General features: G+C 38.5%; 1 protein-coding gene across 1 annotated transcript in view; it reads right to left on the bottom strand.

The window, feature by feature from the left end:
• SPEF2 (sperm flagellar 2) overlaps nt 1-25,071 on the bottom strand; it is a 133,564-nt gene that overhangs the window by 73,817 nt on the left and 34,676 nt on the right. The window contains exons 9-14 of the mRNA XM_040977328.1: nt 23,221-23,408; nt 20,608-20,776; nt 7,199-7,418; nt 6,145-6,266; nt 3,273-3,376; nt 133-389 (exon numbers count right to left, since the gene is read on the bottom strand). Of these exons, the coding sequence (XP_040833262.1) occupies nt 133-389; nt 3,273-3,376; nt 6,145-6,266; nt 7,199-7,418; nt 20,608-20,776; nt 23,221-23,408 (1,060 nt within the window). The remainder of the gene's footprint in view (nt 1-132; nt 390-3,272; nt 3,377-6,144; nt 6,267-7,198; nt 7,419-20,607; nt 20,777-23,220; nt 23,409-25,071) is intronic.

The following is a 25,071-nucleotide window of genomic DNA, read 5'->3' as shown; positions in this document are numbered from 1 at the left end:
AAGGCTGAAATGGATACAATGTCCCTTAAAATTGAAAATGACAGCATTTAGTGAGTTAATTTGAAATTTAGGGGAAAAAAAAAAAGCATTTTGACCATAAAAATCAACATCAAAAGGAAAGGCATAGCTTACCCATAACATCATTCATACGACTCAGTGAGGAATTATCTGCAATATCTAATAAAATGACAAAGTCAAATGTAGGAGCGGGCCGGGGTGCTTCTTTGGAGGTGGTCGGGTCGGCAGCCAGCGTGGATATTTGTGCTCCTTTTCCCTCGGCTTCCAGGAGGTATCTGTTGCAGCCTGTGAGAGCTTCCTCCAGAAGCTGGGCTTGATTGAGTGTCATTGGAAAACCATCCAGGAGCCAATCCTGATACACAGGGATCTCACTAAACGAAACCAAGACAACCCATTTAACATGTTGAGAGAAACAAGTACTCGGGCAGTGATATGCAGTAAAACTTTATTTCTTTCAACTCTACAATAACCTCCTATTATAAGTATTTCATGACTTTATAACTAAAACACTGGGTTTACTAGTGTATTCCAACCACCTCCTCACATGCAATTCTGTTGTGGGGACATAACTTCCCCCTCACCCCCTACTGAATCTATTCCAGAGGCCTTACCATTGTCTGTAAAACAAATGGGCCACAACTTATTTCTCATACCTCTTGATTTTGAAGCATTTTGAGAAAACTGATCTCACCGCTACATGTTTACAAATTACATTTTCTAGCTTGTGTCCCAAAGGTGATCTTCACTGGCACCTCAGTTTCCTCATCTGTACAAAATGGGGAGGTTGTGAGGATGAACTGAAACGATGCATTTCAAAACCTTAGCACTGAGCCTAGCACATCCTGGGAACTCACAGGTTTGTTAATCCATCAGAGTCACACAGCCTGACCTCAACTCTGGCTCTCATTCACCTCACCACACAAGAGGTTGTCGTAGTGCTTTATTTGAATTCAAGTGAGATTAACTCAAGCTATAAGTTGCAGCATGCTAAGGAACATTTCTTTGCTGTTTGCACTCAGTGCTGCATCCTTATTACAGAGAATAAATCTTCCAAGAATCATTTTAATGTAATATTGGAAAACCATGTAAAAAAGGCATAAACATCAAGGTTCTTCTAAACATTTAAATTATGTACAATTGAGATGTTTGTTTTGGATTAAAACATGTGATTTTATTTCTCTCTCTGTTAAAACTCATATTAAACCACAGATTTTCTCTTCCAAGGGTTTCTACCAATGTTTTGGTACCGACATGTGAGCCTTCTGATCATGTGACAAGGAAGCAAGGGGAAAATGAAGTTGACAGATTTCATTACTGGTTCGATATCACAAAACTGCAAATGAGCAAACTACAGGAATCCTCCCATAATACCAAGCTTTTCTCAGGCCTGTGCTTTATATCCACCATCAGACTGCAAAATGGGAAGAGTCAACAGATTGCTTCATGATATGCTTAAAGATCACAAGGCATTCTGCACTGGAGAGCTGTATGGTTTCCTTTTTAAAGATTTCTTTATTTACTTGAAGGGCAGAGAGAGAACAAGAGACAGAGGTTTTCTATCTGCAGGTTTACTCCCCAACTGGTTACAACAGCCAGGACTAGACCAAATGGAAGCCAGGAGGCAGAAACTTCTTTCAGGTCTTCCATGGAGGTGGCAGGGGTCCCAATTTTTGGGCTATGTTGCATTGCTTTTACAGATGCATTAGCAGAGAGCTCGGTTATAAGTGGAGCAGAAGCCACATGGGATGCCAGCTTAACAGTTCTAACAGCTCAACCTTCTATGCCACAATCATGGCCCTAGATGTGTGATCTCATTGGTCTTAGAAGGAGAAGATACATCCTTGAGTACTTTTCCAGTTCAGGGGGAGCCCTTTCTCACACCCCTCTGCCCTCTATCCAGTCTTAGGAGATACTTCTATAAGAAGAGGAAGACAGAGACACACTTCCTCAGCTGTTATGTGAGGACAACAGATGGTTGGCAGTCAGGTGACCAGGAGCTTGGCTTGGTCTACACTACTATCCAGATACATCATTAGGGCATCTTGCCGAAATGACATGTTCCCTTTTGCCCATGAGCAAGATCAAAGCATTTCAGACTGATGAAGATCCTTTGCAAGTGCCTCAAGTTCCAACAGTGGAGTGTGAATTCTCTAGTGCCACAGAAACTAAAGTGAAAATTTGCTTTATATCTGATGCTTTTCTGAAACACTTTTTCATAGAAAGGAAATAATCCAATCCTATGCCTGAAACATATTTCATGTCAGTTTTGAGAGATGTTATAATGTTAGACTAAGAACGCTTCCTGATTCCAGGGCAGCAGCCCTGTGGTCTGATTCCAGATATATCACAACTGAGAAAAATTTAAACCCTAATGTAGTTAGTTGTTCAAGATAATGTTAAGGGGAAGTCCATGCCAGAGGCATAGTCAGACTGTTGACAACTTTCTTGTTTTCCTTCTCTTTGGTTTATTATTTCTTATATTATTTCTTATATAATATATTCTTATATTTCTTATATTTATTATTTCTTATATTTCTTATATTTAATATATTCTTATATTATTTCTTATATGCCACATCCTCACCCTCTATGATCTCCCAAACTCATCCACAGGGGCCTTCTGAGCTTGTTTCCCTCCTGGTTAGCCTCTTTATCATACGGATCAACTGAGACTGATTTTTTAAAAAATTTTCTCCCCTTTTCATATTACAAAAGAGGGCTGAGAGAACCTTTGGTCCTTAGAAGGGAGGGAGTGGAAGATCACCACGGAACAACCCATTTCAACCACGCATCATCGTTGCGCCACTCAGATATGAATTTCCTGTGCACATCTGCTCTGTCACCAGCGCCCCGTGTTCGCACTACTCAAGTCTTTGTGTGCCTGCGCACAGTTCGCTGACCCCTTCTTTGTATCCCCAAAGAAGAAGCCCAGTATCCTGGGTCCTCAGAGCTGCTCCCTTTCCTCCATTATCTGTCCCTTGGTGTTTCCAATTGATTTCTCACTGAATCCCCCACAAGGGATAGAAGTTGACTTGTATTCGTATCTGGGTGTAAGAAGTCAAGGTTGCTAAAGGGGAAGAAGGAAAACACATACATGTAAGTCACAAAACAGATTCACCTTTGTGTTACTGAATACTTTCTCATGGGGTGAGCAATTATTAAATATTAAAAACTGAAGTATTCTATATCATTCTTTATATATCTTCAAGTGGTAAAGACTGTCATTAACAAATAAAGATAATCATAATACATACTTAATGGCATTGACCAGGATGCTAACAAGCAACGCGTCTGAGATACTCTTTCCTTTCTTCAGCAACTGTTCTGATTTTGCGCCAAGCTGTGCCCGCACAGTGAGCTGTGAAAATAAACAAATGGTAGATGGCAGCTAATTTAAAATTCAGATTCCAAATGTTTTGCTTAGGAGAAAATAACTAAATGCCCACGCTCTCTGAGAAAGATACTGATTCATTTGGTGCAATCCTGGGGTCGGGGAGGCATCTCAGGAAAATTTTTATGCAGATTTTGAACTTCTTCCTTCCAACCTGGTGTATCCTCTGGGGACAACCTGTATAAACATGGCTCTGTTTCAGACTAAAGCCTAGGGTTTTTTGGTATTTTGTTTGTTTGTTTGTTGTGTTTTTTTTTTTACTTGTTTCTGAGTGCTGACTTGTTTGCTGTTTTTCGCCAGTTCTGTCTTTTGGTCCTTGCCATGGTTTGGATAGTTTGTTTCCCATGGGTTTAGATGTTGAACTTTTGGCTCTCATTGTGAGAGGGGATGATACTGCCTTTAAGCTGTCGGGTCTAGTGAAAGATGTGAGGTCACTGGAGGTATCACTTTCAGAAGGTATTCATGCTGGTCTCTTGAGAGGAGTTAGTTCCCAAGAGAGAGGGTTATTATGAAAGGGTGTGTCTGATCTGAGTGTCTCTCTGGCTTCCCGTCTAACTGTGCCACCTCTTGCTCTTACAAGTTTATCATCAGCCTGGTATCATTCACCAGGAAGTCCTCCCCAGGGCTGAAGCACAATGTCCGTGGGGTCTTTCTTTTACAAATCACCTTGGCTCATGTACTTTTGTTACAAAAAGGGAAAATGAACTAGTACAGTCCTCATACACACACACACACAAAAATGATATGTTTTGCTACTTGTAGGAAGACAAGTCAAATCTGAGCTTTTGAATGTCAGGAGAACAGGCTCTCACTTCCCTAGGGTACATTCTTAACTGCTAGGGTGAGTGCTGAACACTCCAAGACCTGCACGACACTGGGCGGCATGGTGCTTTCTCTCTCTTTCTTTGCTCCCTCCCTGTCTCTCCCCCTCCTTCCCTCCCTTCCTTCATGGCCTGAACTAGGAACAATATGATCAAAAATGCTCTAACACACTTTGGGTTCTCCTGTTGGAAGACAGGGCAAATTTCTCAAGAAAGGTTAAGCTGTTCACTAATTACCCTTTCTTCTTCCAGGATTACCAAATTATGGATAATGAACATGTCTACTAGCAGACAACTCTGCTAGTCAGGAAAGTTCTGATTAAAATCAATGAGAAAGTATTCAGAAGTCATTTATAATTAATTAGAGTAGTTTAATAATATGATTATAGTTTTTAAAAATAAGCTATCTCTTTATAAACAACTAGAGTAAATAAATAAATGAAAAACCCAAATACTTTGAGAGATTTGTATGATCATGACTAACCTATGTGTTATTTGGTGATGATGGCAACAAGCATAGTGAGTCTGGAGGTTCTCAGATTTATACTAGAATATAAAGAAACTATCTAAGAGGGCAAGCCTGTAAGCGAGAAAATGTGTTTGCTATGTAAAATTGGAGCTGAGTTGTCCTTATGGAAACACATAGTAAACTGTGGCATAATCTGTCTTTCAAATGGTTTTGATTACTATGTATAATATAGCAACTGCAATTTGAAAATATGATGGAATTTGAGACAACAGTACAATTCAAGAAAAGTATCCTCAAATAATAATCCTAGAAGTCGTGGTCATGGAAAAGTAAAGGAAAAAAAAGTAGATTATACATAACTCCATTGGTTAAAATAGAAAGCGTATCACAACATGGAAGAAGACAGAGTCCAACAAGAAGGGAAAATTCCCAGTTCTTTCAGCAATGAGTGGTTCAATTCTATTTAATGTGCAACCCCTCCAAATAACTGAGTGAATGTTCTACTAGCATATCCAGTTGCAGCAACCCACAAAGAATAGAGAGTTACACTCAGAACCTGGAATTTCAATCACAGAGTAGCCATAGACAGTCTGTTTTTAGCCCAAGTAAATCAATTCATGCCTAGGGTTTCTACCGTCACCTGTGTAAAATGAGGCTAGACCACATGAATGATTCTCAAAATGACCTACATTCTCTGATCTAATCTTTCACTTCACCCCAAGAATCTTCATGCAATAACATGAAGAGATATAATACTGAAAGGAATGTGAACCTATACAGAGAACTCCTCCTAACTCCCACACATTGATCTACTAGGCTGAACAAGAGTAGGTATGCTATGGCTTTCAGCAGGACAGCTATTATTCTATGGATCCTGGACATCACTCAGGGATCCCAGCACAGTGAACCTGGATGTTAGCCCAGGTAGTTTTCCTCCACTCCAGTTTGTATTGGTCTTCAAAACCTGTGCGGTTGCTTCCAGAGACCTCTTCTGTTCCAATTCCACATTGTAGACTCATGCTGTTAACTGCTAGGAGCTATGTAATAGGATCACAGTCCTGGAGTTGATGACTTCTTGAATTTTCCTAAGCATTCATATTTTATCTTGCAACCCTGGCAAGTCAGTTATTCCACCCATCTCCACTTATCAATTAGTGGCTCTTTCTTCAAGAGAATGGAATGCCTTATGCTGAGAACAAAGTGAGCAACCACTCTGGTGGTCCACACAGCAAGCTGATGGGACTGGGTGGAGTTTCATCTCTTTTTGCACAAGAACTCACATAATATCATCCATTTTACACTTGATCCATAAAACCTAAAATGTTTATATCCCTCTGGACCTTACAGGAATACAATATCTCCAGTCTAGAAGATCCTCTGGATTTCACTCGGTTTCAAGTCTCTGGTATGTAAGTTGTACAAGAACAAACAAAAATTGCACTTGCCTGGTTTTCTTTCCTGTCCTCTTGTGGAATTGGTTGGTCCCCACTGACTTTTTCATTGTCATGATAGGCTTGGATAGCTTCTTGGACAAGAGTGTCAATAGAAAGTACTTTAACAGGAAAGTCTAAAATGCAAAAGACAATGTTTTCAATAGCTTTCAATGTGGGAAACTGATGTCATTAGTTTGACCCTACAAGATCGTCTTTTGGGCCCCCCTTTCAACTGCTATTTCAGATCTTTTGTTATTATTACTATGGAAAAACTTCCATAACATAAACTTAACCATGAAATAATGTACAATTCAGTGATATGTTATTCATTATCTTGTTCCAGAATTTATTTTATCGCCACTAGCCCATTAAGCCGTCATTCCGTATTCTTCTGCCCTTCCTTTGACCACCACTGTGTCTATAGATTTGCCTGTTCCAAATTTTTATGTGATCTTTTGTGTATGGTTTCTTTGACTTACAATGTTATCAGGGTTCATCCATATTGAAATATATATGAGTATGTTGCCAGTTTCTTAAAAGATTTTATTTAACTTATTTTAAAGATACAGTGATGGAAACAGGAGAGCAGGAAACAAGAGGGAGGGAGGAATGGAGGGAGAGAAAAAGAGAAAGAGAGAGCGATCTTCCTTCCATCTGCTGGTTCATTCCCAGTTGGCCACAATGGCTGGGGCTGGATCAGGCCAGGAGCCAGAAACTCCATCTGGGTCTCCCAAGCAGGTGGCAGAGGCGCAAGTACTTGAGCCATCATTTGCTCCTTTCCAGTGCATCGGCAAGAAGCTTGGTTGCAAGCAATGCATGGGGGCACTCAAATTGGCATTAATCACAATTAGTCACAAATTAGTCAACTAACTGATTGCTTGACAATGTCAAAGTACAATGCACAGTCTTACAGCATAATAACCATGACTTAGAACATAACCATAAAGCAATCCAACTACATAAGAGATTTCCCAATATCAGCAGAGACTCTTACATGATTTTCTGTAGACATATGCAGCTACAGTCAGTTTAGAATCTGGTAAGGGAATAATAAAAGCTATCCTACCTTTTTGTAGAGACTGTAGAATGGTAGTTTTTCCACTAAACGTTTTCCCCAATATGCATCCTTTAACAGCTGATGAAAGTAATTCTGGCTCTGCTGATTCAACTTGAGGAGGGAGAGATTTTTCAATTAGTCTGTGAAGTACATGGCCTAATATTTGATTGTTGGAAGGTGGTTGATTATCAGCCATTTCTTCTGGTAAGGCCCACTCCCCAACCATGTTCTGAAAAAGTGACAAGCAAGCACAAAATGGAGACATTCTTAAAGACAGAATTTTAAGGGTAGAAAAATTTGAGTATTAAAAGGAAATACAACCTATAGCAAATGAAATACAATCATGGAAAGGTAACTGATCTAATGATTAAGACATTACTTGGGATGCCCACGCTCCTATTGAAATGACTGGGCTGAAGTGCTAGATCCACTTTTTATTCCGATACATGTATTGTTATAAATGTCACAGTTTGTACTGTCATGGATTAACTAAACAAACCATGGGGTCATTAGAGAATATAATCTTATGATATACTAATAGTATTTTATAAGATTTGCTGAGAATATAATCTTATGAGATCTGCTGTGAATAGGCAGGTGCTAGGTGACCAAAATTTCAAGGCCAAGGCAAAGTGAAAGTTACTAATGTTACCCATGATTCCAAGCCATCTAAATTATAGAGTTTTAGACTTAAAATAGGGCCAGGATTCCCACAGTCATCCACTACTTGCTGGTTTTGCATTTCTGTCAGTTCTCTCATTTTTGAAGCATGAACTATTGTCCATCTTACAAGATTGTGTATAGAATGAGTGAAGTAATCCTTGTGCACGTAGCCTAGCTGATGGCTGAACTCCAACATGTAATCAAGAAAGTTCTCAGGATGGTGAAGGGGGTGTGTAACAGTGCCACATGGAAGGGGTGGCAGCATCCCCACATCTGCCTAGTGAAGAAGTCCACATATGGATGCTCCCTCCTAAGGGGACTGAAATCCAGCCTTCTTCCATCATAAGGTAATTGTGGAATGTGGCCAAACACAGTAGAACAGAAAATGGACTGTGAAGAGAACAGAATGTGGAGGTCAGGAAAGAACTGAAGCCTGACTGATGGTGACAAACAGATAAAGGATTTGTGGAACATGTTGAGCACAGCCACCTTAGAAAACCAGCTGGTGACATTTTAAAGCAAAGGCCAAGAATAAAGGCCAAAGTCAAGTTAAAATCTCAAAGATGATGGAATAACTTGATGAATGAACATGAGATCAGAAGATCTGGGAAAAAAATTTAAACTAAAATGAAGTTTATCAATTTAACAACCACAAGATAAAGAGTTCCATGAATGAAGATAACTCTCTCTCTCTCTTTACACACACACACACACACACACACACACACACTATATATATATGTATATACACACATATACATGTATATGTAGATATTTACAGACCACAAAATTTCAACAGGGAATCAACATGCTCCACTTTTGGTCAAGTCATAACCTGTTGAGTGTATTAATTGAACTGCACTGATCCTTACTGAACCTGAATCTTGAATTCTCAGGTACAAGCCTGGAGTGATAGTGTAGCAGTTCAAGTCCTTGCCTTGAACGCACAGGGATCCCATATAAGCATCGGTTCTAATCTCAGTGGACCCACTTCCCATCCAGCTCCATGCCTATGGACTGGGAAAGCAGTCGAGAACAGCCCAAAGCCTTGGGACCCTGCACCCATGTGGGAGACCTGGAGGAGTTTCTTGGCTCCTGGCTTAGGATTGGCGCAGCTCCAGCCATTGCGGCCACTTATTCAGTGTATATCTGACTTTCCAATAAACATAAATAAATATTTAAAAAAAAAGAATAGGTATCTATCAAAGTATATATTTTTTACTTATATTTTAAAGTCTATTTATATTTTTGTTCCTTCTGATAATGCTCTCAGAAAGTTGCATTACTTAAGAAAATCTTCCATTTAAATTGAACAGACTGTCCTAAAGCTGTTCTAAATATTCCCTTAATGTCCATTTAATATTATCAGAGTAAATCTTTAAAATAATATATTACTTGTTGTAAGTTCTCACAAGTGTTTATAATTAATTTAAAGATCCATTTAGATTGCTAAGTCTTATTTATGTTATTAGATCTTAGTCATGGCCTATATTCATACTTTAGAAAATGGTTTTGTGTAAAATTACTTTTCTTTAATATTTCCATAATATAAATGCTAGAAAACTCTTAATAAGTAACATTATCAATTACAATTGTTCAGAGCACAATAAAATTCAAGCTTATTGGAAAACAGACTAGCTTAATAGTTACATTTCACCCAAAGTAAAAGTATTAACACATGGGAGATGAGGTAAGCCATCAACCAAAGTCCAAATATTCTGGGAGCCCCATGATGTCTTAACCACAAACAACTAAGTTATCCATTTATCATACTGTAATTCATTACATAATTGACACATTAAACTCTTGAATATATTTAGACATAATCATGACTGGTATCTTCATTCAACTCCTACGATACACAAAATTCTTGCAGAAGTTAGGGTGTTCCACATGCCTGACATTAAAAGAGCTCATGGGGAAAATACAATGACAGGAGGTCATAGGTATAGTCCATTTTTGAATTAACACCTTCAAATCAATTGAATATAATTCCTTTGAACATGTCCATTGTCATTTTTCATTCTTATCTTCACTTAAGCTTTTCTATACAGTAATTTTTCTCCCATTCACACTAAACCATGAACATCGGAAGGGGATGATTTCTTTCTCAGTCAGCTTCATAATCTAATGTCTAGAACGTCTAGAACAATATTGATATAAATATGGACTGAATAGATATTTATTGACTGAATCAGTTCATTAGTCTCAACAAATGTAAACAGATTAATGAGCAAATATAAAGACATTAAATTTTATACTGTTGATTAAGGGAAAAGTTGACTTAGGTAATCAAATCGGATGGACACAACCTAACCTCAAAACTAGGAACAAGATCAGAACGCATCATTCTCATATAGAGACGTAGTAAGAATATTAACACCATGCATAAAATGAATTGAATATAGGAACCCCCTCAAAAAGTAACAATGTGTAGTGTGATGTAAAGAGCCTCACTATCAAAGAACAGCTTTTTATGTCAGCAGAAAGTATCTCATTAAAATTTAATAAATGAATAACAATTTATACATTCAAGACTTCTTGAGGCCAGGTCCAGGGCTTTGGAGGAAGAGAGGGTTTGCCCACTTCCTGGACCCCATCTCACAGTTCACCATCTACACATACTAGATGGGCTGGCTGGGCAAAGCAAGATTTTCAAGTCCCCAAAATGACCAAGGCAAAGGGAGGAAGGTATAGGCCACATTTCCAGAATAAGGTAAGATAGTTACTTGAATACCCTAGTTCAAGATATTTCTTTATCAACCCAGACACCTGGGTCCCGCTATGACCTTCTCTATGCTCAAGATTATGAGAGGAAAGGAAAAAAAGAAAAAAAAAATGAAAACTCCCAAGCCAGGCCTGGCATGGTAGCCTATTGGTTAAAGTCCTCGCCTTGTATGTGCTGGGATTCATATGGGCTCCAGTTCTAATCTGGGCAGCCCCGCTTCCCATCCAGCTCCCTGCTTGTGCCCTGGAAAAGCAGTTGAGGACAGCCCAAAGCCTTCGGAACCTACACCCACGTGGGAGACCTGGAAGAAGCCCCTGCCTACTGGCTTCGGATTGGTTCAGCTCTAGCCATTGCATCTCCTTGGAGAGTGAGTCAACGGATGGAAGATCTTCCTCTCTGTCTCTTCTCCTCTCTGTGTATCTATCTTTTCAATAAAAAATACAACAATATTTTTTTGAAAAAAAGCTCAAGGCCATTTTCCTTAAAGCCAGCATCCAGTCGGACACTCCACTTCTCTGTTTCTCATTGGGGCAGTGCTTTCCTATTGCTTTGCTTGGAATAAAGATTCTGCTACATTTGACTTGCTTCCCAGCTTTTTATTTCTATACTAAGCTAAGGAAAGAGCTCCTCAAGTTTCACAATAACATTTCTTGAATTGGGTCATGATTTAAAGAGAAGGAATATGTAATACTATTTTGAACATGCAAAAGTTAATATAAGCATTTGAGTTTTCTGAAGCTTTATTTCAGAGAGAAGATGGGTTATATCATCACTTTTAGCTTGGTAATATCCTGAAATCACCCAAAACAAATAGGTACCGTCTCTTGGGGGAAACAATCTCACAGGAACACCACTGACATTTGTATGTCTGCAAACATTTTCTCCAAGTGAATCCCTACTTGGGAAGAGGAGACCTGACACACTTCGGACACAGCTAGGAATGGATCAGAGCTATCCGGGATTCAGATCTCCTGATCCTGAGGAGGCAGGTTTAAAGCAGTGATAGGTCTGGAAAGTTGCGATTCCTTGGTTGAATCCAGAGGGTCCTGGACCAAGGACAAAATAGCCAGAGAGAATGAGTAGGTGCCCCTCACTAGCAGACACTGTTTGGGACCTGGATAATTTCATATTCCCAGCTAGGGTGTGCCTTGAGTCTTCCAGGCCTGTTTGATCCATCTGTGTACCACACAACTGGCAAAAATAACAAAAATAAACTGCATATATCCCAGCTCTGTTTGCCTACGGCCTCTTCACTTTGCTGCCAAGTCTTTGAGTCCTGTTCTGTTCCAGTCCTGCCTAATTTCTAACCTGCTGGCTTCATTTTCATTTTCTAGTCTGGTTCCCACTCAAATCTCAGTTTCGATCACTGGCATGCTCAGAGGACCTGGCACAATCCCACCTCTGCTTCTTCCTGTTTCTGGCTACTTCAGAGAAATTATCTTGCTCCTTTGGTCTCAGTTCTAAGAATTCAACCCCTGGCACTACATCTGCTGGTTGGATAGGCCCTGGTCTCCTACCATAAGGAAGCAATTCATTACGGAAGCACACCTACTGCTATGGTAACATGGAAAGCTTGGTGGCTATATTCCAGTTAATGTGCTTGGGAAATCTGGCACTAAGAAAAAAAGCCATATTCTAAATCGAGGCAGTAAGGTAAAACTTCCCAGGTTTGAGAGCCACTGTTGTTTGTCATTTCTCCCCAGGCTTTCTTTTCTCCAGCTCGAAGAGAATCTGCAAGAACTGATTGTAAACTTCATAATGACTACTCAGGATTCTCAAAGCAGGAAGGACAGTTACAGATATAACTTGATGTCCTATTCAGATAATCTATATTTGAGCAGCCAACTTGGGTTTCTTGGATAATGGATGGAACCTGCTTAATAGCAGGATTCCTATGGAACAGAGTGATGATGCTACCATATTCTGCCCTTGATAAGGAAGAGAGAGGGGAAGGGAGGGCAACTGACTTTTGACTTCTTACCTACAAATTGTCAACAGAATGGGCTGGGTGTTAAGAGCCCAGCTTCAAGAAGCTCTCAGAACAACTTTAAAAGATGAACTGACTCTGATCAGTGAGCCTGGCAGCATAAGGCATCTGATCTCTGGTTGGATCACAGAATGCTGAACTCCCAACCTGGCCATATCTTCCTTGCAGTTTGGCCTTTGAGATCAGAGGAGCTAGGAGGCAGGACAGGAGCTTCTATCTCTTCTTGATGTTAGCTGGGGGTGGGGGGGTGGAGGGTGAACCTTCAGAGAGAAGGTTATCTAGAGATGCAAATATAGCCTGTGGCAGCAAAAAAGAGGCAGAAGTTAGCTGCTTCACTGGCATTTGCAGCCCATGCTGAGTTGAATAGTGTCTTGACTAAGAGTTATGGGTAACTGATGCCTTGCCTATCAATCCCACAGTCATTTCTGTCTTACCAAGATCCAAAGAACTGTTTCTGATACAGAAACAACTTTCACTCTGGTCTCTCTGTCCCAGCAGTGGCTTTCCTCAGTTTGCCCTCATTTAGTAGTATGGAATTAACAATGCTTAATTATAACCTATCACCAAATAAGACCCAGGGTAAGAACTTAGGTTGATTTTTAGAGGGACATCCAAATTGACCAGGGCCAATTACTTAGTAGGTAACAATGATGGTTGTCAGGACTATGGGTCCACGCGTGAGCGAGCTGGGAACTCTCACCATATGCATTTCAGTGATTGAACATAAGGTGAAGTTCAGAGAGCTCAACACTTATGAACTCTGTCATATTTTTGCCTCTGAATCTCTGAACTGCAAACAAGCAACATTTCAGGCAGCTAAAAACACCATGTTGGCTGTACAAGTAATTAAGCCACTGGGAGAGATCCTGAAAATGTAGTGATGCTGAGATCCAGTAACAGAACCAGGTATAAACAATGAGTAGGGGATTCTACTTATCAGTCTGATTCACATGTGCTTAAAGCTATTCATGTGTAAGAACAATGGAGGTATAGCTTAGTCACCACAGAGTGACATGTTCCTGCTCCTGGCCCCACTGTGTGTCTTGGCAAGCCATTATGGCCCTTCAGTGCCTGACACATTGAATGTGATGCACCGGGAATCATAACAGCTTAATGGTTTTCAAAGCATGGTTGCTGGGTCCAAAGAAACAAAATGACTCTCAGGCCTTGGAAGTCTGCTAAGCTCTAAGCGACTTTGGGACAGTATCACCCCGCATTCATATCAGCACTTTCCCCTGGACTGGAGCTCACAAGCAGTTCTATTGGTGGTGGTGGCTGGTATCACTGACCAGTGTATCCGAGACTAGCACAGGTCCAGTGTACCAACAAGTCATGGCACTGGACAGGTGCAACAGGGTGGGAATCTTTCTGGTGGAGAGCTTTGTAGTTAAGTCCAGAATATCCGACCCAAACCAAAACCCAAAGACTTTCTTGGAATCCATTCAGACTTCTAAAGGTTATCATGATATTCTTGCTCCATTTGTCTGCCAAGATACAGCTTGAGAGTTTAGAGTCATGGAGCCTGCTCTGTAATACTTGGTGGGAAATCCAAGAAACTGATTGCTGAGAAAGTGGACTTGATTGCAAAGAAACCGAGTCAATAGATTCCAAAGCAGATAGTCAAGAAACCAGAAAATCATTAGTTGGAAGACCAGAAACGCCTCTAATTTTTCTGGACCCAAACAGGAAGAAGCTCAGAGTCTATACAATCTGCATTATCAGTAGTAAACAGACAAAATGAGTGCTAGATACTTTAATCATGTCAATTATGCAGGACTCTTCTCTTTGGCTCTGTCTTTCTCACTTCCTATGCCACTCCACTTCTATATGAATACCAAATTATTTGGCTTTACAGGTCATTTTCCCCCCAGTTCTAGTATAATGCCTTGGACTTGAAACCTTAAGTCAACTGTTTCTTCCATAGTTTGATAATTACCTCACCTTGTCTATAATTCTGGTGATCTTAAGCAAATTACCTTTCCTTCCATCGTGTTTACTTCATAAAAACAAATTCTACAGCTTAACCAAGCCTATGACAATTTCCAAAAAAGAACTTTACTCACAAGAATTGTAAAATAATGTGCTTTTTTATTACATGAAATTATATTAACTATAACTCCCTTTGAAGACATATTGCTTTCTGCTATATCAGTTATAATAATTATGCCTGACTACCTGCATTCAACATCACATTAGTGACCTTATGAAGACACAATAAGGCTAGATTTTAAAAAGCCAGCCAGATAAACTTAACATTGCCAAAGGGATTTGAGAATTTAGTTCTCAATGAATAAAGAGGTGAATTTGCATATATGAAATATAAAATCTTAAAGGCAAAATTAAGTTGATATTTAGAAAATTATTTCTTAGCTTCTTTGAATTTTGCAGAATGATTGTAATTCCTGTTGCTTAGCTTCAGAAATATTGTATTGTTGCAAATGCTTAGGAATGATAACGTGGTGCATCGAGTACAACAGCAGGTAGACATTACGTAGCAAAACAGCATCTCATCTCCTATCATGTGAGCAACTAAGAGTAACCTGTATTCATATGTTTCTCAAAGGGGCCTCCAGGATTTCACAATGAAATCCTCTATTGTTAATTAAAATTGAATCAGTGCTGCAATTCACTAGCAGAACAACTTCTTTCTTAGCAAGGGATAAAAAGACTACATGAAATAATCTCATTTGATTTGGGATGCCTATTTGTATGCCCCTAAAAGTCCTATTGAAGTCTTAATGCCTACAACGACGGTATTTTACGGTGGTCCTGTTTGAGGTAATCAGGTTTAGATATAGCCTTGAGTACTAGTAAAGGGATAACAGCCTTAGCCCATAAGGATAAACAACCAGAGCTCATTCCTTCTCTGTGTTCTGCGAGGGCACAGTAGAAAGGTAATTTTTATTTAAAAAAAAAAAGCGTATCAATCAATATCATGACTAACTTAGAACAACATGGTCATATGCTGGAAATTAAAAATCTTTCCTTTCCTCAAATTATAGGAATTCCAGCTCGAGTTTGAGGGTGTTCACACTGGAGCTCTGTAAACAAAGTGCTTGGTGGTAGGCAGAGGGACTTCTCCGAGAAATTCAAGTCTGTATGAAACCACAGGCAGGAGCTAATTTCAGTTCAGATAAAATAATTTAATCTGCTTCTGTGAAGGATTGGCTCAAGCTTTCCCCACCCCCTAAAAATTGTATATGCTCAAGAGAATTTGCATGTAACCTGAACACCTATCCCATCCTTTAAATTATCTCTAGATTGCTGATAATGACCAATACACATTTATCGACATGTAAATGGCTGCTATTTTAGTCTCTGTTAAGGAATAACAATAAGAAAAATACTCTGGGGTCCGGCACAGTAGCCTAGTGGCTAAAGTCTTCACTTTGTATGCACTGGGATCCCATATGGGTGCTGTTTCTAATCCCAACTGCCCAAGCAGCTCCCTGCTGTGGCCTGGGAAAGCAGTCAAGGATGGCCCAAAGTCTTGAGGTTCTGCACCTGTGCAGGAGACAGAAAGAGGCTCATTGCCTTGTCTCTGACTGTTGCGGCCACTTGGAGAGTGAATCAATGCATGAAGATCTTCCTATCTCTCCTCTTCTCTGTATATCTGACTTTTCAATAAAAATAAACAAATCTTTAAGAAAAAAAAAGAAAAATATTCTAGAAATGTTTAATACAGATGGATTTCTTTGCACTTTTTAAGGTATTTTCAGTCCACAAATGTGTTGATTCTGTTGATATAGAACCTAGGGTTCTAATTCATAAAAAACATTCAATAAATAGCTACAAGAAGCTATGCAAAATCAAAATCCATGGATTGCAATGCATTTTCCAGGAATATCTATGGAAACGATTTACATATAGGGGAGGTTCAACAGGAGAGGTCCACTGCCTGAAAACCACTGGCTGCTGGGTGGACTGTGCTGCCGCAGCTAGCCTCCTGGCCTAGCCACTGAATAGGGTCCATTTGCTTTTCAGGGATCTTTCCCATTCTTTACTGGGTAACGTCCTCATTGTCTTGTAGTAATTTCCTGGGAACCCAATGGAGTCTGGCTATTCCTTGATGCTGTTTCTGCCTCCTTACAAAAGGGAAATCTTTGCAGGTGTTATCATTTTGGGGAAAACATTCTCTTACATGTAGCCATATAAAAAATAGAGTGTGATAATTTAGGAAATAATGTTAGAATGAAATTCGGGGCAGCTGGCTTTGATATTCAGATAAGAAGTGCATTTGATGCCTGTTAATATGTTGAATATTTTAAAATGTTAATCACAACAGTGGCCCGGAAGAGTATGGGCTCAAAACTGGGAGGTATAAGTTCTTTAGGGATGTTAGATATAGACATCAATAAAATATTCTAAAAAATATAAGCTTCACAAATATTAATTTCATGGTTATGTTTTTACTTTAAGTATCCAGGAAATCCCAATCAAACTCAAACGTTGACAATCTCCTTTAGCTAGGCCAGGATGTATGTCCCTTCATCTGGTGTGACGGACGGTTCAAGTCAGGTAATATGTATCTAATACATGTAAACATTTTTTTACCTGAATGGATGAATATTTAGGACAAAAATCTAAAAATCAGAATGCAATGGAGTGTTTTGCAGTAAATTCTAAAACCTGTATATAGTACATTATTATTATATACTCAAAATGAACACAGCATGTAAACATACAATAGAAATTGTAACTGGTTAGAAAAAAAAAAAAAACCAGCCAGGGCTGATCACAAAAATTGCACTTGCCTGAGGTTCACAAACTCCTAACGAAAGTTTGTGATTTCCTGCAAAAGAAACATTCTGGCTGCTTCAGGATGTGGGTTAGACAAGCATGTTCCTGTGGTAACAGTTTCCCAAACAGAAGAAAGAGAAAGACACATTTTTGCTCAGCTGCAGCCTTAAGTCTCCTGATTTATGAGCAACAAGAATAGAGTAGCTTGACTGTTAAAAATTATTTAGAAACAAATATTCTGTGAAGCAGCAAGTCTGTCAATTCTGTTCCTTTTAATTTACAATGAAAAGAAATACCTGAACATACTTTGACAATATCAAAACATTCTATTACGTGTCATAGTGCTTTAGGTGGACACACTAGCATTCTCATTTGTCTCTTAAGGTTCTTCTTGTTAATAAAAAATTAAAAACCCTTTCAGTAATAAGAATATATATTCATTCCATTTAGCTATGGTATATGTATGTTATTTCTCATAATGTGTTTCTTTTTACTACAAGCTTATGCTTTTTTCTTAAAATTCTTCGTTTATTTTTTAATCAGAAACACAGATTTTACAGAGAAAGGAGGAAAGACAGAGAGGTATTCCTTCTTCTGGCTCAATCCCCAACAGCCACAAAGGCCAGAGTGGAGCTTATCTGAAGCTGGGAGCCAGAAGCTGCTTCTGGGTATCTGACATGGTGCACCCACATGGGTGCAGAGTTCTAAGTGGGTCATCTTCTGCTGCTTTCCCAGGCCATAAGCAGAGTTAGATTGGAACAGGAACAGCCGGGACACAAAGAGGTGCCCATACTGGATGCCAATGTCACAGGTTGAGGATTAGCTTGCTGTGCCATCACACCAGCCCCAACAAGTTTATCTTTCAATATTTATACATTTGGGCTATTTTACACTTTCCCTTTTTCACTGTTATTCATTCATTTTCATTCATTCATACTTGTCACAAATATTTATTGAGTATCCACTAAACATGAGCAAATGAGTGAATGAAAACATCTTGGCTTTGCTTTTTCTGGTTGCTTTTAATATCCTTCTAGAAATCATCCATTTATTTCTAACAATAAAAAAGCCGCATTCTTAATTTCATAGCTATTGATCTGCAAGAACTTCTATCCAAGAGGTAAACTTTTTACATCTTTAGTAATGGTATGGCCAGGTGCTCCATTTCTCATCCAGCTTCCTGCTTGTGGCCTGGGAAAGCAGCACAAGACGGCCGGAGATGTTGGGCACCTGCACCCATGTGGGAGACCTGGAAAAGGCCTCTGGATCCTGGCTTCAGACCTTGCCAGCTCTGGCCACTGGAGCCATTTGGAGATTGAACTGGCTCCTGAAGATTCTCTCTCTCTTTCTTTTTTGTTATCTCTCCTCTGCCTTCACTCTCTTTAAACCTCTTTCAAGTACAATGTTTCAAGTAAAAAAAGTTTTGCTTTTTTCCCTCCACCTCCCCTTCCTTCCTTCCTATTCTCCCACTCCCCACTATTTTCCCCTATAATATGATAATAGTAGAGCCTTTCAGCAAAAGTCACATTCTGCTATTTCCGTGTATCATGGCATTGTAGGTATTGGCAATGGTAGAAAATGTATTATTGTAAAGTCAAGGTTATGCTTTAATAGTTTTGATTCTGGGTCCAGGGCTTTGGAGATGGGAGTGCCCACTTTCAAGACCCCAATTCACAGTTCACTGCATGCATGTACGTGGATGAGGTTACAGACCATGCTTCCAAATTAGATAAGACAATCGCTTCAATATTCTCATTCAAGACACCTCTTACCAGCCTAGACACATGAGTTCCCCTATGACCTTCCCTATGTTCATGATTATGAGAGGAAAGGGGGAAAAAAATGAAACTTTAAAAAGCCAGTGTCCAGTCGGACACTCTACTTGCCTGTTTCTCCGTGGGACAGTGCTTTCCCATTGCTTTGCTTGGACTAAAGATTGTTATACTTCACTTGCTTCCCAGCTTTTCATTTCTATACTAAGCTGGGAAAAGAATCACTAAGCTTTGCTGGTAACAAGTTTTACTGGGAGTCATCCTTCTATTTGGGAGTAGAGATGAATACTGTAGTGTATCTTTACTTCCTGATATGCTAGTCTCCATCATAGAGTTCATCTATGCGAATATATGCATATTCATGTTTACCTATATATCTATTTGTTTTGTTTTATATGAATGTTGCATCACATCAGAGAGAGCATGCATTTGTCTTTAGGGAAATGGCTCATTTTACTGAGCACAATGACTGAAGTCAGTATGGGGAGTGCTCAGACAACTGAAAATGGATCTACTGTATGATCCAGATACACCACTTCTGGGAATATAGCCAAAGGAAGTGAAATCTGCATGTAAGAAAGTGACCTGCAATCCCGTATTTAGAGCAGCACAATCTACAACAGTTACGACATGGAACCAGATGCCAATCAAAAGAGGGATGCATAAAGAAACCAGTGTATCTACTGCATAGAACACTGCTCAGCCATTAAAAATAATGAAACTCCACCATTTGCAACAAAATGGTCCCAACTGGAGACCATTATGCTCAGTAAATAAATATCTTTTAAAGAGGGAATTTAATGTGCTTGCAATATATTTGAGTGTTAAACAATCATATATGTTACACAACAAAATGAGGTCAGTATATTGTTATTCCTATTTGCAAAAATTTGGAAATTGAATCATAGCATTTAAGGGATTGATTATCTCAGATCGCATCATGCTGGAAGTGTCAATGAAAGGTCTAATGCCACAGTTTTATTATTTTTTTTTGTTTTGTTTGCCTTGCTTTTTTTGTTTGGTTTTGTTTTTTGCCAGTTCTTGTAAAAAGCACAGTTGACATCTGAGATTTGTTTTTAAGAACCTGAATACAATACTGTCTGAATATAAGCTACTTCCACTGCCCAGAGCTCCTCTTTTCCCATTCTACCTACAAAAACAGTAATGTTATTCAGATCAACTACTACAGGAACATCCTTAAACAATGAGTTTCGAATCAAACATAGATATACAAAGAAAAATGCAAATAAGTAAGTTTAAGCATTTAAACATTCTGTAATCTTGTCTTCTCAGACAATGCATTATAGTTGGCATTTTTCAGAACACTTGTGGGAAAAAAATATAAGTTATGAGTAGTTCAGGGATCTAAAATTAGGACTATAAACATAAAAAAATCCAAATGCAAAAGTGCAAGCATACAATGTCTTGATTCTAAGGATCAACATGAAATGAGAGCACAAAATCCATGTGAAATAAAAAAGCATTTATTAGATGACATTCCAACCAACTATTTCATGTTAGCGTGTACCTTGTAGTCGTCATAGTCCTTGCTATCTAGCAAATCCCTTTTCTCCAGTTCTACAAGTTGTTCTTCAGTAGGCTTAGCAGCTAGCTGCTTAATGGAGGCTTGTTCATATATGGGCTTTCCATTGAAAAATAGTTCCTTCCAATCATGCATCATCTTATGTGGAATCAGACTATGGCGGAAAAGGTTGGTAGAGAAGAATCAGTGGTCAGTTAAATATACACTTTAGACTTGGGTCTTTTATTAAATTTATGTAATTAATACACTTATTAAGACTTACATAGAACTAACTCTTAATGGTTATTCTAATGGCTATCAAACAATTTTGACTGCAATGTCAGGGCCAACATGTATTAGATTTTTCTATTACAAAATACTTACAAATATGTAAACCTACTACTACTTTAAGGAGTCTTGGAAATATCCCATCTGTTCATTTTACATTGAGGGACAATGATATTATTGCACATGTAAATGAGTTTCTAAGTTTGCATAGCCATTAACTATCAGAACTGAGGTTTAAACAATATTTAAGATTTCTGATTATTCTCACTATTTTAAGGTATGTCGTTACGTATGGCACAGTCAACAGTAAAGCTTGGGGTTTCAATGGCAGGAAGCTAATATCTCTTCACTGAAATCTACTGAGCTCCAGACATTTTTCCTAACCATCAGGGATTTAATAGCAAATGGAATCCATAGCCTTGATCAGAAGACCTTGGGAGAAAAGGACAAAAAAATAACAGCACAAATAAATAAGAGTTCTGAATGGGGATTAGATGATGGGAAAATATAGAAGTATGACTTGACTCAACTTGCTGGTTCAAAGAACTCTTTGGAGAACTAACTGCTTAAGCTAAGGCCTAAACAATGCCCAGGAGGCAATCAGGACACAGTGCCTGGGAAATATTTTCCAAAAGAACAAAATGTGCAAAAGAAAGAATCTGATATAATTCAGGTGAGTTTCTTAATAAATACTATTTCATTCTGGTACATGCTTCAGAAGACACAATGCCAAATGAAAAAGGTCAGACTCCAAGAAGAAAATATTCTATGATTTCACTTAAATTAAGTGTCTAGAACAGATCAATCCGTGCAGCCACAGAGTGCAGTTACAGGGCACTGGGGAGACAGGGCTGGGAGTTATTCAAAGAGCACAGAGATAACACCCTCTCCTTTGTGAAGAGCTGTCAGGGGGTCAGGTATCTCTGGTCTTTTTCTTTCAATTTCTGTTAGTGTTCAGAACCTAAAGTCTCCAAAGTTACCTATGTTCCTTCTTTTATACTTTTAGTACTTTTTTTTGTTTCAATGATTCTGCTATGACATTTATGGAGGGCCGATAGTTGGTGATTAATAATCCATTAATGTAGTCAATACATTTTGAAAAAGGTTAAAAAAATTCTTTAACAATTCCACCTTCAGCATAAAATTCTATTCATGTTTAAGGATACAAAGACAAAAACAGACAATGTGGCAGAAGTGGAATGCTTTTTAAATGGTTTCTTCGGTCTTTAACGGTTTCCTTGTTCTTGCCTAAATTTCTCCTTATCCTCAGAATTCTGACCTCACTGCTCCCCACCTGAGCCATTTAGGTTCCCAAATACCAATATAACCCCTGTGGGGCTGAATACTTTCTCTTCTTGCTAACTGAAATTCTTAACATTTATGCATGCATTTGTGCTAGCTGTTTTTCTCAAATAATTTCAGTTCCATCAGCTGAGCTCAAATCCACCTGGTCTGATGAGGCAATTATTTACTCAAGACAAAACAAGTACAAAAGAAACACTCTCATGTTTTATATGTACTTCACTTCGCTATTTTAGAATTTTGCTTTTTTCACTTTAAACAACTTAACCTTGAAATTCAAGGTAGACGGTCTACTTCAGGGCAAGAGTCTCTATGAATCATTTATAATCATTAAAGCTACTTGTATGTTAAAGCATTGCCATCAAAACAACACATATTTGAGTCCAAAAACCCTTTATTTTGAGATGATTATAGGCAGTAGTACAAGAGCACTTCAAAAACTGTAGAAAATGGAATTACAAGGTAACTGTTTCTGATGCCCCTAAATTAGCAATCTATGCATACAAAGGATCCTCAGAAACTTTAGGGAATGTGTCTACTATGAAAAACTTTTACTTTGTTTTCATAATGTGATCTCAATTTTCTATTTAATTTATACTATGACCTTGTTGAGCTCACTTATCAGTTCTAAGAGATTTCTGCAGATTCCTTGACATTTTCTAAATAGACAAGCGTGTCATCTGAAAAGAAACATTTTCTTCATCTCTGTAGAATTACGGAATTTTATAATTTTTAACTTTAGATCATATTTTTATCTTTTATACTACAGTCTACTGTTTACCCTCAAAATAACTGGCATCATCTTTTCCGAGTTTAACTTTCTCATGACTTAGCTCTTCTAATTCCTGGCCTGCTCTGATTTATTTAATCAGGAAAATAGTATTAGACATTTACTCTTTTGTACTTATTTTCTAAACCCAGCCTCCCCATCTTTTCATGAAACATTTTTGTCTCTTTATGTACCAATTCAATATCTGTAATTTTCTCATTTTGTCCCTACTGTAATTAATTATAAAAATCAATACTTACTTATTTGTCAGCATTCGATAGTCTGCCACTTTCGTGGACAAATCGAGTATTTGATCCAAGATTTCTGCACATACTGCATAATGCTTTTTATAACGAGCTTGAGCTCTTTCCACAGAAATCTGTTCATGAATTTCTTTCTCTCTAAGGATTTGTTCTTCAAAATCAATCTTGGCTTGTTTTGCCAAGGCCTAAAATGACAAAAATGTGTTTCAAGTCATATTTGCTCAGTATTTAAATTAAAATGACATATTTCAATGGCTAAAAAAACACTCTTTTAATAGAATAATGCCTCTTTTTTAGACTAGGAAAACTTTAATTGTAAATAATCAGCATGTTCACCTTACTTGAGTAAGTACTGAGTCCAATGGCTTAAGATAATATTGGAAATATTCTACCCTTAGTTTATTTTTTCAACAAAACATAGTACAGTAAACCATATGGTTTTCCTGAAAAAAGCCTAATGCAAATCAATAATAAAGTGAATCACTGGCCTTCAAAAAGATGTCCTGAGTTCATGAGCTGCAAATAGTCAAGTGTCACCAAGAAACAGGCAAATCTGTGGCATACGTGGTCCCTCGCACCCACCTCAGGGGCCTTGATGTGGATACTCCTGCTGTGGCCACTCCCTTTGGTCAATCAGTGTGAAGAGTTCTGTGATACTGATTTATAGATAGGAAACATTTTGAAATTTTCTAACTGTGCTGGTTTTGCGACAGTCGAGATGATTAAAAATGGCAACAGTAAGGTTAGATCTCCTGATACATTTCTGGGACATGTCCATAACCTTGGATTCTCAGAAAGTCCCAGATGGGGAGTGAGAGTACTTACAACAAGAACATACCTTATTCCAGGATAAGATCTGGCTTTTCTCTTGTAGTTCACACTGTAAGCTGAATGCCCCAACTCGGTTTTTGTACATGGAATTGGAAGGAACTGTTTACCTCGTTAAGAGTTGTTTGCTACTAGATGGAATGAGGCTCTTATTGACTGGATAGTACAACAGTGCACAGTGGTTAAACTGATGGGGTGTCTGTGTTTTGTGCCACTCCAGTTGATTGAATAATTTGTGTTGTGCACTGATGTAAGCTAGGTTGATTAGATTGTATCATGTGCCAGCTCTCTTCTAGTTGATTGGATGATCATTGCCTAAGTTCCCCTGAAAATGGCTGATCAGGGCTGCTCCTCTCTCCCACTGGTAGTGGTACAGGACAGTCCACCAGTCAGTGTCAGCTGGTGAGTAAAGACTCCTGAGCTTTTAAGAGTCTGCCCTTACTCATTTTGGGGATAGAAATCAATCAGCTCACAACAGTTTTAAAATACAGTTGTCAACAAATGTTAAATATGTTGACATCAACTATAAAGCTTTTGCTGTTAACAGCCTTAATAAATTAATTATATTTGCGTGCAAAAAGATTTCTTTATGCAAAAAGCAATGAAGTATTCAGTTTGTCATTATTATCTACTTGGTTTTTAACATTATTTTGCTTAGAGAACTTTTTCTTTATATACAATGCAAAAGTCAAACTCAGCCCAACCAAAGAGCCAAACACTCTTCAATCAGTGGCTTAAAATGACCAAATGTAGCTTTTCAAATAATTACGCCGGAGTTTTGAGAAACTTCATCATTTCATTACCTCCTGCAACTTTACCCAGTAAGTGTAGCCACAAGTAAGCTTGTCAGTTGGAAAAGCTGCTATTCCATGTAAGCCCTAGAATTTAAGTTCTTGTTATTAGATCTTGGGAAGATCTAGTTTCCTTACAACTCTCTTCTAAATTGAGGATGTCAATAATATTCAACATATACAAGAGAATGAAACAAACCATCTTGTCAGTGCAAGTATGCCTTATTAG

The sequence above is a fragment of the Ochotona curzoniae genome, unplaced genomic scaffold, assembly GCF_017591425.1.
Source record: "Ochotona curzoniae isolate NIBS_2020 unplaced genomic scaffold, NIBS_Ocur_1.0 contig_2754, whole genome shotgun sequence".
Taxonomy (NCBI): domain Eukaryota; kingdom Metazoa; phylum Chordata; class Mammalia; order Lagomorpha; family Ochotonidae; genus Ochotona; species Ochotona curzoniae.
Note: the sequence above shows the minus strand (reverse complement) of the source record. Positions and strands in the feature narration are given on the sequence as shown.